Raw genomic sequence first — 13,112 nt, forward strand, 5'->3', positions numbered from 1 at the left:
CCGTAACGAAATTTTCCGGCCAGATTCCGGCGGTGGTGGCCGGAATCTGACACTGCAGATGTGGGGGTGTTTTTGTCATTTTACATGTTAGGGTCTTTATTTAAATTAGTAAACCTAAGGGCTTTTTTATAAATTTTTAAAATTTATCTCGTAATACTCCCATATCCAATAACCCAATACTATCCCTAAAATCCTATCCAAAATACTAAACCAAACGCACCCTGCCTTGACCGTCTCTTTCTCTCCTTCGACTTTCGTCTCTTTCTCTCACTCTCTAGCGTTCGACGAGAGAGTAACAAAGAGATAGAAAACACAACAACAAACTACCATTCACAGGTGCTTCTTCTCTGTTATTTACGCTGTCTTTACCTTCGCCTTTTTATATTCCTATAATCTTGTTTGTCTTTTTTGTTTTTCTCTTTTTTTTTTGCTGAAAATTATAGATAACAGAGTCCCACCGATCATTCAAAAGAATATATTGCATTTTGGATTTGTGGGTATGAATTCTTAATCAATTCGAGCTCAAATGAGTTATTCTGGAATTAAAAAAAAAAAAATTTAATTTTTTGTGTGTTGGAACGAGCAAATTTGTTTAATTGATGGATGGATCTGTCTTGAGAATCGTGCGATTTATATTTTTTTGTTTTTTTTCCCCCAAATTCTTGTTGAAAATTGTTTCCTTCCGATTATTTTTTATCTGGGTATTTATTTATTTATGCGGGTGTTTTATTATTATTATTTTTTTGTTCGTGCAAATTCACAAGCTCGAAGTTCCTAATTTTCGAGGAAATACTTAAATTTTCCTATGAAACAAACAGACCCATGTTCTGGTTTTTTCTTAAATTACGGAATTTGAGTTTACCCGTAAGAAAAACAACCCAGATAAGCTTTTACAGCAACAACTACGCAGGTTCAGATAGGGTCTTTAGTCATTATTAGTGTTCTGAGGTTTAGATACTACGAAGATGGTTGTTTGACTAAAAGGGATCGGGTTACACTGGATTTAGATTGGGAAACTCAATGAAGCAGAGGGTTTTTAACTGACTGCTTTTGAATGGATGATTGGGCGAAATGAGAAAGCTAGTTCAGAGAGTTCTCTATACAAGGAAGCTATGTTACCATAAAGGATAGCTAACTCTAACGTTTAATAAGAATAAAATGTGTGTATGCTGCGACATATTGTGAATTTACATGGGTTGTAGCATGCTGGTTGTGCATAATTATGGTATGATCAATATTATATACTCCAGTAAGGATTAGGTATTGCGGCTCTTTTGACTATATTGGTTAGATTTCGTGTTGTATATGTAGCGGTTGGGAAACGAGGTTTCAGGTGTATTGTTCTACACTTTGGTGTATGCAATCATGCATAATGAAGAGAGAAGAAAGATATAAACTGAGCCATAACCTTATCTCTCAGCACATTTTGTCTTATAAAACTTCAAGAAATTATTAACTAGGAAGAATTAGCGAAATATTAGTCCTATACCTTTCTTTTGGTATTTCTTATTTCTTGTTTAATAATATGGATACATATTCAATCAAACTGATCCACGGCCCAACTTACCCACAAAGATTGTTGAAGAGGTTAGGTCTCTATTGTTATTATTTCAGTTAGACTTGGGCTGACAAGGGCTGTGTAATATTGTTTGTGTTTTTTGTTTTTGTATGCATAATTATGTATTAGGAATAGTGGATCCCTTTTAAAGTGGTTTGCTGTTAAGTGGAGAAACATAAAATGTATTTCTAATCCTAATAATCACTTTTGACGTCTACTTTCCCAAAATGAACGTTCTTTTCTTTTTTATTTGTTCTTTTTCTTCTTTGCAGGTTTATTTTGTAATGGATTTTAATTTTTATGTAGTGTTTGCTACTTTGTTTTTAGGTTAGAATTTGATGGATACCAATAATTGGAGGCCTACTTCTCAAGGCGGAGAACCCGTCATGGACACTGGTGATTGGAGAAATCACTTGCAGCCTGATTCACGACAAAGAATTGTCAACAAGATGTAAGTGCCTTTTTTTCTTTTTCTCCCTGCTATTAATCTGTTGCTTAAAAAACACTCTCAGTTTTTCAATTTGCCTTGGAAAGTCTTGGATCCTATAGCCGATTGTAGGGATTTGTATGGTTACTGAAGTTCTTAAAAAAAAAAGAAAGAAAGAAAGAAAGAAAAGGGCCAGAAGTCAGTCACTAGTTAGTGAGACCATCATAAACGACTCTTTATCCGCTGTTGACAAGTTGAGTTTGTGAAAATTGAGAATTGAAGCGTGGATCAGCTAGCAGATAGGGGGCCAGTCTGTGGATTACGAATATAAAACTTGGGTGCCAAATTCATCTGATAGGGTTTAATGCATTCTGTCATTCTGGACTACTACTTCATTTTTAATAATGTTACTACATGAGAATACATTATTGTCTCAAAAATATGGTTTGGACTACCATTGTAAGTGAGCTATAGAGAAATAACAGGTCAATGATAGCAAAAGAGGTTTCTTGCTTAACAGTCCCTTATGATTAATATCTACTTGTATTGAGTTAAGATGGAAACCAGGGAGTGTGAAAGATATTCCACTACAAATAAAAGGATTTAAGGTATTTTAAAATGGCATGTCTTAATCCAGATATCGATGTGTCACCATCTTGCTTGTGGTGGAGTTATTGTTCTAGAATTATGTGGTCTCATGTGATGATAAACATGGCTTATGTCATTATTAAGTCCATTCTTTTGAACATCAGGAGATATTTATTTACTCCAAATTCTTTTCCATGGAGGATCATGATCACTCCACTTGGCTAATATCTACTCTCTTTTTTCTGGCAGCAAAATTATGAGTTTGAAACTAAATTGTATTATAAATAGGAAGCTGAAAATAATTTGAGTCATTGAATTAGCATATGACTGTTAGTTTGACAAGTTGCTTTGAAAGAATGTTCCTATTTCGCTACTAATATTTGCGAGCATACAACCTAAAATTTCATTCTCAACAGTGATTGTACAAACATTCCTTGGTTCTTTTTGGTATGAAAAGCTAAGCTGTCATGAAATATACGGTTTTTATTTAAATAAGTTATGGAAAATTAAGGTTAGCTTCAAGTTGGTGCTTTCGCAAAAATTTCTTTCATAGTTCGGTTGTTACATTACATTATGGATTACCAAGTAAGGGTTTTCTTGGTAAGAACAATACTTGCATGATCAGCAACTCACTTATGTTTTATTCTGTGCAGTATGGATACACTGAAGAGGCATCTTCCTTTTTCCGGTCAAGAGGGATTGAATGAACTCAAGAAAATTGCTGGAAGGTTTGAGGAGAAGATATATACTGCTGCAACAAGTCAGGTAAAATTTTTATCTGAGTTCTATAATGTTCATCAATCTATATATATACCTCTCATCATACCTTGGAGCTTCCAAGGAAGATTTTCTTACCGTATTGAACCTTTGTCATCTTATTTGTTAGTTTTTTAGATCATTTCTTTTATTTATTTACTTGTTTCTTTATGTTTAATAGTGCATTCGCACCATTACGTCATTTTTTTTTTTTTTTTTTTTGGGTGCGTGTGAGAGATTTTGGAATTTAAAGTTCTATGAGATTTGAAATTTGTTATTTATCTCAAATTTCAGTCAGATTATTTGCGGAAAATATCTTTGAAGATGCTTTCTATGGAGTCAAAATCTCAAAATCCTATGCCTAATTCTTTGCCACCCAATGCCACTGGTAATAGCAACAAACTGCCGGATCAAGGTGATAACATTCTTCAGAATTCTTCTCTTAAGACACTGAAAACTTCACTTGCAACTTGGTCTATTTCATCATGCTTCTTGGCTGGTAGAGTTGGTTAAATCTATTCAAACATGTCATGAATGCATGAATTATCATCTCAATTATAGTAATCCAATTAATAATCTACAGCTTTTAGATATTGATGACAAGCTTTGTGTTTTGAGAAGGACACAAGGTGTCGTGCGTCAAACTTGTCCCAAAAATGTTGGTACCCTGGAAACGACAATGTATATTTTAAAGTTTGGAAGTATTTTTTATTGGCAAGATGCAACCAAAAGCTTAAGGTATTAAGTAGATATCATACTAGATGTTACACTCAATGGATTTAGGGTAGTTTAACATATTAAACATGTATTATTCACTATAACTGATTGTTTATTCCTGGTGTGGAATACAATAGATTCTGTATTGGTAACAAAAATAACAAGATGGGCGACATCTTTGGCTGTATGAAATTGCACATGCCATTTAAAAAGATAATTAATTCCCTAGAGTGAATTAACAAGATGGGCAACCAAAAGGCTTGGTTATTAGTTTTTATTTATTTCATGAGAAAGAACTGGTTTTGAATTCTTTTCTAAAATCCATGTCTGGGAATTTTTGAAAATTTTCCACCGACATACATTATCTCACCCAAATATGATTTTTGTATTAAAATTCTGTGATTTCATCAAAATCAGTAAATGACAAGTAAGTATGCAACTGACACCAATGGATATGTCTATATAGACTAGTATGTCTGTAATCTTGTGTTTGGATATATTCCAAATTGGTGTGTTCCTTCACTTCTAGAGTTGCTTATATTGAGACATGTGGTTTGAATTTAAATTTTTAAGTGTGTGAGTTGACGCCTCAACAGCTTTACCTTTTAATCTTGGCATTTACACCTCATGATTAACCATGCAATGGAAGAAAATCTTTATAATTCGTTTTGACCTTCTTTTCTCTTACTCAAGACTTTGTAATTTATCCGGTTGAGTGTCTAGGGATTATGGTATATGTGGTTGATTGTGAGAAGCAGTAAATTTGTTTTGTCATCGTTCTTGTGGGAAGAGTGCATAAATGCTGTCTTTGTATTTATTCTTGTTGTGGGAGAAACTGATGCTCTAATCTTTTGTTGTACTAATGGTTTTCTGGTGAACCCTTGACAAAGCGGAAACACATAGCTTTATTAAGGATGTCAAATCCACAGACAAGAAATCCCAAATGGAACTCAAAAATATATCGATAAACCATGAATTGCTTGTAACATAACAACCCTTTTTATACTTGACCATTCCTGATACTACTCAAATAAGATAAATACAATTCCTTAGTAACCAAAATTCCTTGTTAAAGAAGAAAAACAAATAATATTCAATTAGGAAAACCAAGTTTAACTAATCTAAGTTAACCTAAATTATGAAACTTAATTAATATAGGAAAATAATTATGACTCTAAACAAGAAAAGTAAAATAACTAAAACTTCCTACATCAACCCTACTTCATTATACTCCTTGGTTCATTTATATCATATAAATTGCCTAGTTGCCTGGGATTTGATATCTGTGTTCCTGTCAATCCTGTGTCACATTTAGCTAATGCTATTGGAAATTTAGGTGGTGTGCATGATTTCTTCATCTCATTTGGAGTGTTTTCTGATCATTTAACTGTATGGTACATGAATAATAATAATTTTCCTTTTGCTAGAGACGTGGTGACCTGAGTCTGACTCATGTTTCTCTCAATTATTTTTCCTTGTAATTAGTTCCCATTTAACTTACATGTACACAATTTTTATAATGTTAGCATCTCTAGATTCCACAGCCCAGACTGGACAAGCAAATGGGGGTGATTGGCAAGAGGAGGTCTATCAAAAGGTACTTTGTTTGTCATGTCCCTTCCCTTAGATGAAGTTTACTTATAATACTTGAAAGAAAATATTGAAGGTGTGGACATAGGTTTTTATAGGGTTGAAATTTTGGATTGGAAATAACCAGTCCATATGGCATGACTGTAGTAGCTAGCACAACAGGAATAACCAATTAGAACAAGGATTTTACCATTGTGAAAGAATTCTCAATAACTCATGATTGTATATGCAACTACTATTATTTTTTGAAAAAAATGATGAATCTAACAATGATGTCTTGCAAAATTTTTACTTTGCAGATTAAAGCCATGAAGGACATGTATTTTCCCGAATTAAATGATATGTATAACAAAATTGCTACTAAATTGCAGCAGGTAAATGATTCGTTTTTGTATATTTCCTTGAAAATTAATGCCTAACCATATTCTTTACTGGGATTTCATCTTAGCTCTGGAGTTAATAGCATGCATCTTTAGGTGTCATTTGCTAATCAATTTTAACTCACCTGTTTTTTTTAGTACATCTTTTACTTTTCTTTTTAAAAGAAGAAAACAAATATCTTTTTTACCAACATGTTAGCTCAAACATTTTGTTAATTTGTTATTTGTTCCATTTATTGGATTCTGGTTCTTACACTGTAAACTGGTGTTCTCTCTGCTTGCCAGCATGATTCTCTTCCTCAACAACCAAAGTCGGAGCAGCTTGAGAAGCTGAAAATTTTTAAGACTATGTTGGAGCGTATTATAACATTCTTACAGGTGTCCAAAAGTAATATCTCACCTAATTTTAGGGAAAAGCTGGGTTCCTACGAGAAGCAGATTATCAATTTTATAAATACAAATAGGCCCAGGAAGCCTGTTTCTTCACTGCAGCCAGGGCAACTTCCCCCACCTCATATGCATTCCATGCCGCAGCCACAGTCACAACTTAGTCAAGTTCAGCCCCATGACAATCAAATGAACCCACAGATGCAATCAATGAACTTACAAGGTTCTGTTGGAACAATGCCACAGAACAATATGACAAATATGCAGCATAATTCTATGTCTTCTATGTCGGGGGTCTCAACAGCATCACAAAACATGTTAAATTCCTTGCAGCCAGGTTCCAATTTGGATTCAGGACAAGGAAATTCACTGAACTCATTGCATCAGGTTTCTGTTGGATCTCTACAACAAAATTCTGTGGGTACTTCTCAACAGGCAAACATGAATACTTTGTCATCACAAAGTGGAGTTAATATGCTGCCGTCAAATATTAATCCCCTCCAGTCAAATTCAAATATGCTACAACACCAGCATATGAAACAGGAGCAGCAACAATTGCTGCAGTCCCAACAGCTCAAACAACAAATGCAACAGCGCCAGATACAGAATCAAATGATGCAGAAGCAACAGCTAATGCAACAGCAACAGCAACAGCAACAGCAGCAGCAGTTGCACCAGCAAGCAAAGCAGCAGCTGCCGGGGCAGATGCAGACGCATCAAATGCCACAGCTGCATCAGATGAATGATGTGAGTGACATGAAGATGCGACAGGGGATGGGTGTTAAGCCTGGGGTCTTTCAGCAACATCTGCTATCAAGCCAATGCTCAGTCTATCCCCATCAGCAGATGAAGCCGGGAGCTACATTTCCTATTTCTTCTCCCCAAATGGTTCAGGCTGCATCCCCTCAAATGCCACAACATTCTTCTCCACAGGTCGACCAGCAGAATCTGCTTTCATCACTCACAAAAACTGGAACCCCCTTGCAATCTGCAAGCTCTCCTTTGATCTTGCCATCTCCTTCAACACCTTTGGCTCCCTCACCCATGCCTGGGGATTCTGATAAACCAATTTCTGGTATTTCCTCACAAGCAAATGCTGGAAATATCGCACATCAACTAAATTCTAATACACAAGCAGCAGCAATGTCTGTTGCAATTGGCACTCCTGGGATATCAGCAGCACCTTTGCTTGCTGAGTTTACTGGTCCAGATGGCACTCATGGTAATTTCTTGACAACCGTTTCAGGCAAGTCCAGTGCTACAGAGCAGCTTCTTGTCCACTCTGAATCTGAATCCATCTCAAATACCATTTTGTTTATCTTGGTGTTCAAATGACCTTTTTAATATTGTTACCCGCTTTCATGGTTATGTTTCTGGGATGTTTTATCCCTCTTAAGTTGGTTGGTATATCTTATTCTTTCTTTGGTTTTCCTATTTTAAATAGGGACTGGCATGCAAAACCAAGTTCATAACCAAGGGCAATCACTTCGTATCCCATTGTCAGCCAATCAGTCTCAGCCATGCCAACAGCTGTTCTCCCAGTACATTCAGAATAACATGACATCAACTGGACTTCCGGGTTCTTCTGGATTGCCATTTTTGCTTCCTTCTGTCTCTGGTTTAACAAAGACTCCAATCCCCAGTGTTGTAAACCAAAATTCCACCATGCAAAATATATCTGTTGTTTCACAAAACACATTACCTTCAATGGGACAAGGGGTGCCCTCCAATCTCTTTGCCAATTCTCAGAGGGAAATGCAAGCAATGCTACAGGTTCTTCCCCTGCTGCAACAACACCAATCCCAGAACCCACAACAGCATATGCCGTCAAAAGCTGCCTTCACAAAACCAGCAGCACCTATAACACTGCCGTCAATGATGCCTTCACAAAAACAGCAGCAGCAGCTAATGGGGCAACTTTCAAAAGCTGCAAACATGCCGCAGAATCAGTTGATTGGCCAACAATATAGTGTTGGAGATATTGAGCAGCAACTACACCAGCGGTTGCTAGGACAGAAGAGTAATCTTCCAAAACTGCAGCAACAGATAAATCATGCTCTAATATTTTGTGTATTCTTTGTTTCTGTACTGTTGTGGTTCCTTTATCTCGTTTGAACTTTATACTTGCCTGCGATTTGTTTTCTATATTGCTGTCAATTCCACTGTAAAAATTTGCATATGCGATCGCAGTTTTTCTTATAATATTGGAATTTCCTTTTTATTGCATGATTGTTCATTTCATTTGGAGTGTTCTTTGATCATTGAACTCTATGCCACGTGTATAAGTATAATTTTCTTATTGCTGGGGTTATGGTATGCAGAGCCTGATTCATGGTATGAGTTAATTTTCCTTGGTACAAATTCCATTTAACTTAAATTTACCCAATGTTGATCAATTAAGCTTCTCTAGCTTGCACAGTCCAGGCAAGACATGCAAATGCGGGTGGTATGCATGAGCAGGTCTACCAAAAGGTTTTTTGTCAAGTTCCTCGTTGAAGTTTTCTTATAAATTTATAATACTTGGGATTGGGATAAAATATTGAAGATACAGTGAATTGGAAACTATGAATATAACATTGTGAAACCCCAAGGGGTTGGCCCGGATAGTTGAGGTGTGCGAAAGTTGATATGAACATCTCACTTATAAAAAAAAAAAAAAAAATGAAAAAAACAACATTGTGAAAAAATTCCAACAACATATTCTTATGATTTTTTTTCATTATCCTTAAGTACTTTTTTTTTAACAGTGAGAACAATTCGATTTTAGGGTGTTTTGAGTTGGTATTTGATGTGAGTTGTACAGGTTTTACTCTATTTTAATGAGTTGTTTATATATATGTTTGGAAGTGCTTTTAAACTATTGAAAGCACTTAAAAATAATATCCAAAAATACTTTTATAAAAATGATGTGTGGAAAACTTTGTTTGGTCGGAAAGTATCAGGATTGCTTCAAGGAATACCAGTATACCACTAATAGATGCTTTTTCAAAAGTGCTTTTTGAAATTGTTTTCAAGTGAATAAATATTCATAATTCTATAATAATAATCAGTTGCATGTTACCAACTCTTAACTATTTGTTAACCATATTCACCTTCCAATCTCATTTGTCTTTATTATACAAAAATTCTAAATTAATTTTAATTTAAATAATTAGATTGATGTGAATAGGAAATGAAATGAAATGGGTATCTACTATCTAGTCATAGAGCTCTTACTCGACCAATGGTTTTAAGATTCTGAAAGATTAGTTGAGATGTGTTTAAATTAGTCTAAAGTCTAAACACCCCCGATCATTGAAAAAAAAAAAAAAAAAATGGGTATCTTGAATTTGATATTATTATTGTTTTGTTCATCAAATTTTCCATTGATCTCACCACCTTAAGCTTTACCACAATCTTTGAATTTCATATCAACAAGCAACAATTTGATTCTTTTATTATTATTATTTTTTTTAATGATCGAAGTGTTTAAACTAGTTTACGTGTACTTCAATTAATTGGTTTTTTCTCTATGAAATATATTAATGGTTAAAGTATTGGAATAATATTTTTTGTTTATTTATTGAAATCCGAGGTAAAGTTGGCCGTTGAACACTTAACCTTAATGCAATGGTAAAATAAATTATCATTTTATCATTAAAGTACTTGTGGAAAATTAACACATACTAAATTAATATTCTAATATTTATAATGTCAGTTGTTGTGATTATATACATATCACTTATCACACAATTATAAATTAATATAACCCACAAAGGAAAAAAATTAAACATAATATTTGAAATCATAATAATATAAAAAAAAGAAAATTTTATTAGACCCATCTAACTTTTAACTTTGATAATAAATTGTTTAATTTTTTTTTTCTTTTTTATAACTTAGACATTTGGGTCAACTTAGACTCACCTCGACTAATCCTCATGGGAAGCTATCTCACAGCAACCAACCATCATGGCCCCTAAATTGGTTAACTTTATTAAGCCAAGATTATAGAATCAAATTCAACATAGTTGAATTAAGTTTTCTCACACTATTTTTTACAAAATAGTAGTTTGTTACCCCTTGTTTTAAAAAGAATTTGGAGTTTGATTATATTGAATATTTTTTATTTATTTCATGTGAAATTGGAAAAGAGTTAGATCCTAGATAAATTTTGTTAGTATTAAAGATTTTGATTAATTTGTCATTGTTAACTAGGAAATGTCTTAAAATTTCAAGAGTAAATGCTTTAGGGTTAGTTTAGTCATTACACCATATGACATACTTCGTTGATAACAATATGACAACGGTGGCAACTGACTTTTTTGCAAAAGATAGGGGTCAAATGTAAATGGGCCAATACAAATATACAGCACAACCCTATGAAGTTAAATTATCAACACCATATAATAGGTAACATTACCGTAGTAATTTTATCAGTACCCTATTATACATAAATAAAGAGTAAACGACATGTTCCCACTCGAGGATTAGCGAAATTCAAGGTTAGTACTCATGGTTTCATTTATTCCAAATTCTCACCCTTAAAATAACACCCTTTTGTTTATTTAATAGTTAAAAGGCTAAAATAGTCTTTACCATAATTTGAAATTAAAAAGTCAAATAACCCCACATCTCAAACCCCTCAACCGTGTGAAAACAACTCTCGCGCTTGATCTTGCTATTTTTTGCCGGAATTGGACTTCACCGACACCACCATTAGCTTCAGCACCCTCACATTACCAAAACCCCTCTGTTTTCTGACTCATTGACCTCTTTAATTGCCAGCGCCGTTAGGGTTAGGATTCGGTTGTTCTTTGTCGGATTTTGGCCGTTTCCAGTGACTAAAATCAAATTGGTCACCACCACTGCAACCAGCGGCTCTAACTCTTCAAAACCCCCATGTCCCCTTCAACCGTTCAGTTGCCATTCGCTGACGTCGTTAGGTTAGGATTCGTTCGTTCTTCATCGGATTATGATCATTTTCGGAGACCAAAATTGAATTGGTCACCACTACTACAACCAGCAGCTCCAACTCTTCAAAACCCCCATATCCCCTTCAATCGTCTAGTCACCATTCATTGGCGCCGTTAGGGCTAGGATTCAGTCGTTTTTCATCAAATTCTGGTCTTTTCCAATGACCAAAATCAAATTGGTCACCACCATTGCTACTAGTGGCTCTAACTCTTCAAAACCCCCATATCCCCTTCAACAGTTCAATTGTCATTCGCCAGTAATGAGGTTCATGTTCTCCTTCGTGATTTTTGGTAAATTGGGTAATTTTGATGATTAATTCAGAGAATTGATTGGTTTTTAAGAGTTCTGGTTGAATGTTTGTTTGATTTGATCTAGTTTTCAACATTTCTTGTGTTGGGTTGATTTGCTTCATGGTGGGTGTTGTTTTGGAGAGGTAGGTGAGGGCTTGTGGGTGCTACTTTGTAGGGTGGGCTGGCTGTGGTGGTAGCTTGAAATGGGGTGGTTTGGTTGGCTGTGGTGGTGGTTTGGAATGGGGTGGTTTGGTCGGCTATGGTGGTTGTTTGGAATGGGTGGTTTGGCCAACTGTGGTGGTAGTTTGGAATGGGCTATGGTGGTTGTTTGGCCAACTATTGGTGCTACTTTGTAGGGTGGGCCGACTGTGGTGGTGGTTTGAAATGGGGTGGTATTGGCCGACTATGGTGGCAGTTTGGGATGGGGTGGTTTGGAATGGGCTATGATGGTGGTTTGGAATGGGTGAAGGGTAGTTTGGTAATAACACATCTCAGAACCTAATCGTGACTGAAGACGTTCATTTAAGGGTGGGAATCTGAAATTTATGAAACCAGGGATGCTAACCTTGGGTTTCGCTAAACCTTGGGTGGGAACATGTCGTTTACTCATAAATAAAAGAAAAAAAAAATCGTTTTAGTTTGAATGGAGATGAGATATAAATAAGGGAATATCCATAAACAAAACGAAACAATTAAACACCTCCTGCCCTGACCCTGTTAGGATTATTTTAGAATTAGGATAGAATTAAAATAATTAGGTTATATCTTTCTATAATTATGTTATTATCTTATTAGGATAAAATTAGGATTATCTTATTATTCTTTTATAATTAGGATATAATACCTTATTAGATTTGAATTAAGCAATTAGAGTCCTTATAGGATTAGGATAATGTGTAAGGCTATATAAAGCATAAAACAATTAAGGTTTGACAGGCAATAATCAATAAAGTTCTTTTTCCTAAATTCTCTAAGCAGAAACACTATCTTATCATTTGGTGCTCTCATTCCCTTTCCATGGCTAACCCTTCTCGCCTAAAGGCTCTGGATGAACTTGTCTCTCAACATAGGGCCAAACTTGACTCCTAAGAAGGTCTTTTGAAGGCTATTACACTAAAACCGACTAACATTGACGCCAAGCTAGAACAAAGACGACGATTAAAAGAGCCCCTGGGGGACAGTGATGCGAGTGGCGATGGTACTCCCCCTGCTCGACTCGAGTTTACGTTGTTTTGGGTCTATGCCACCTTTTAAGCCTTTCCGATTGGAGGTGTCTCGCTTTGATGGCATGGATCCCCGTGCCTAGAGGTTTAAAGCCGAGCAATTCTTTGATTACCATAGTACCCCTATCGAGCAACGGTTGACGATCTCTTACTTCCACATGGATGGGCTAGCTCTATCCTGATATCGCTGGATGCATTCCAATGGGCAGATCCATTCCTGACATTCTTTCTTGCAGGATT

General features: G+C 35.4%; 1 protein-coding gene across 1 annotated transcript; it reads left to right on the forward strand.

Annotated features, from left to right (window-relative positions):
- The first annotated feature begins 315 nt into the window (after window positions 1-315).
- LOC116109556 (mediator of RNA polymerase II transcription subunit 15a-like) lies at window positions 316-8,518 on the forward strand. The gene is made up of 8 exons (XM_031395785.1): window positions 316-336; window positions 1,886-2,009; window positions 3,227-3,338; window positions 3,624-3,717; window positions 5,573-5,643; window positions 5,936-6,010; window positions 6,302-7,649; window positions 7,848-8,518. Exons 2-8 carry the CDS (start codon window positions 1,897-1,899, stop codon window positions 8,516-8,518), a joined length of 2,484 nt encoding a protein of 827 aa, XP_031251645.1. The 5' UTR covers window positions 316-336; window positions 1,886-1,896.
- The last annotated feature ends 4,594 nt before the right edge of the window (window positions 8,519-13,112 follow it).

This window comes from Pistacia vera, unplaced genomic scaffold (assembly GCF_008641045.1).
Source record: "Pistacia vera cultivar Batoury unplaced genomic scaffold, PisVer_v2 Contig582, whole genome shotgun sequence".
Taxonomy (NCBI): domain Eukaryota; kingdom Viridiplantae; phylum Streptophyta; class Magnoliopsida; order Sapindales; family Anacardiaceae; genus Pistacia; species Pistacia vera.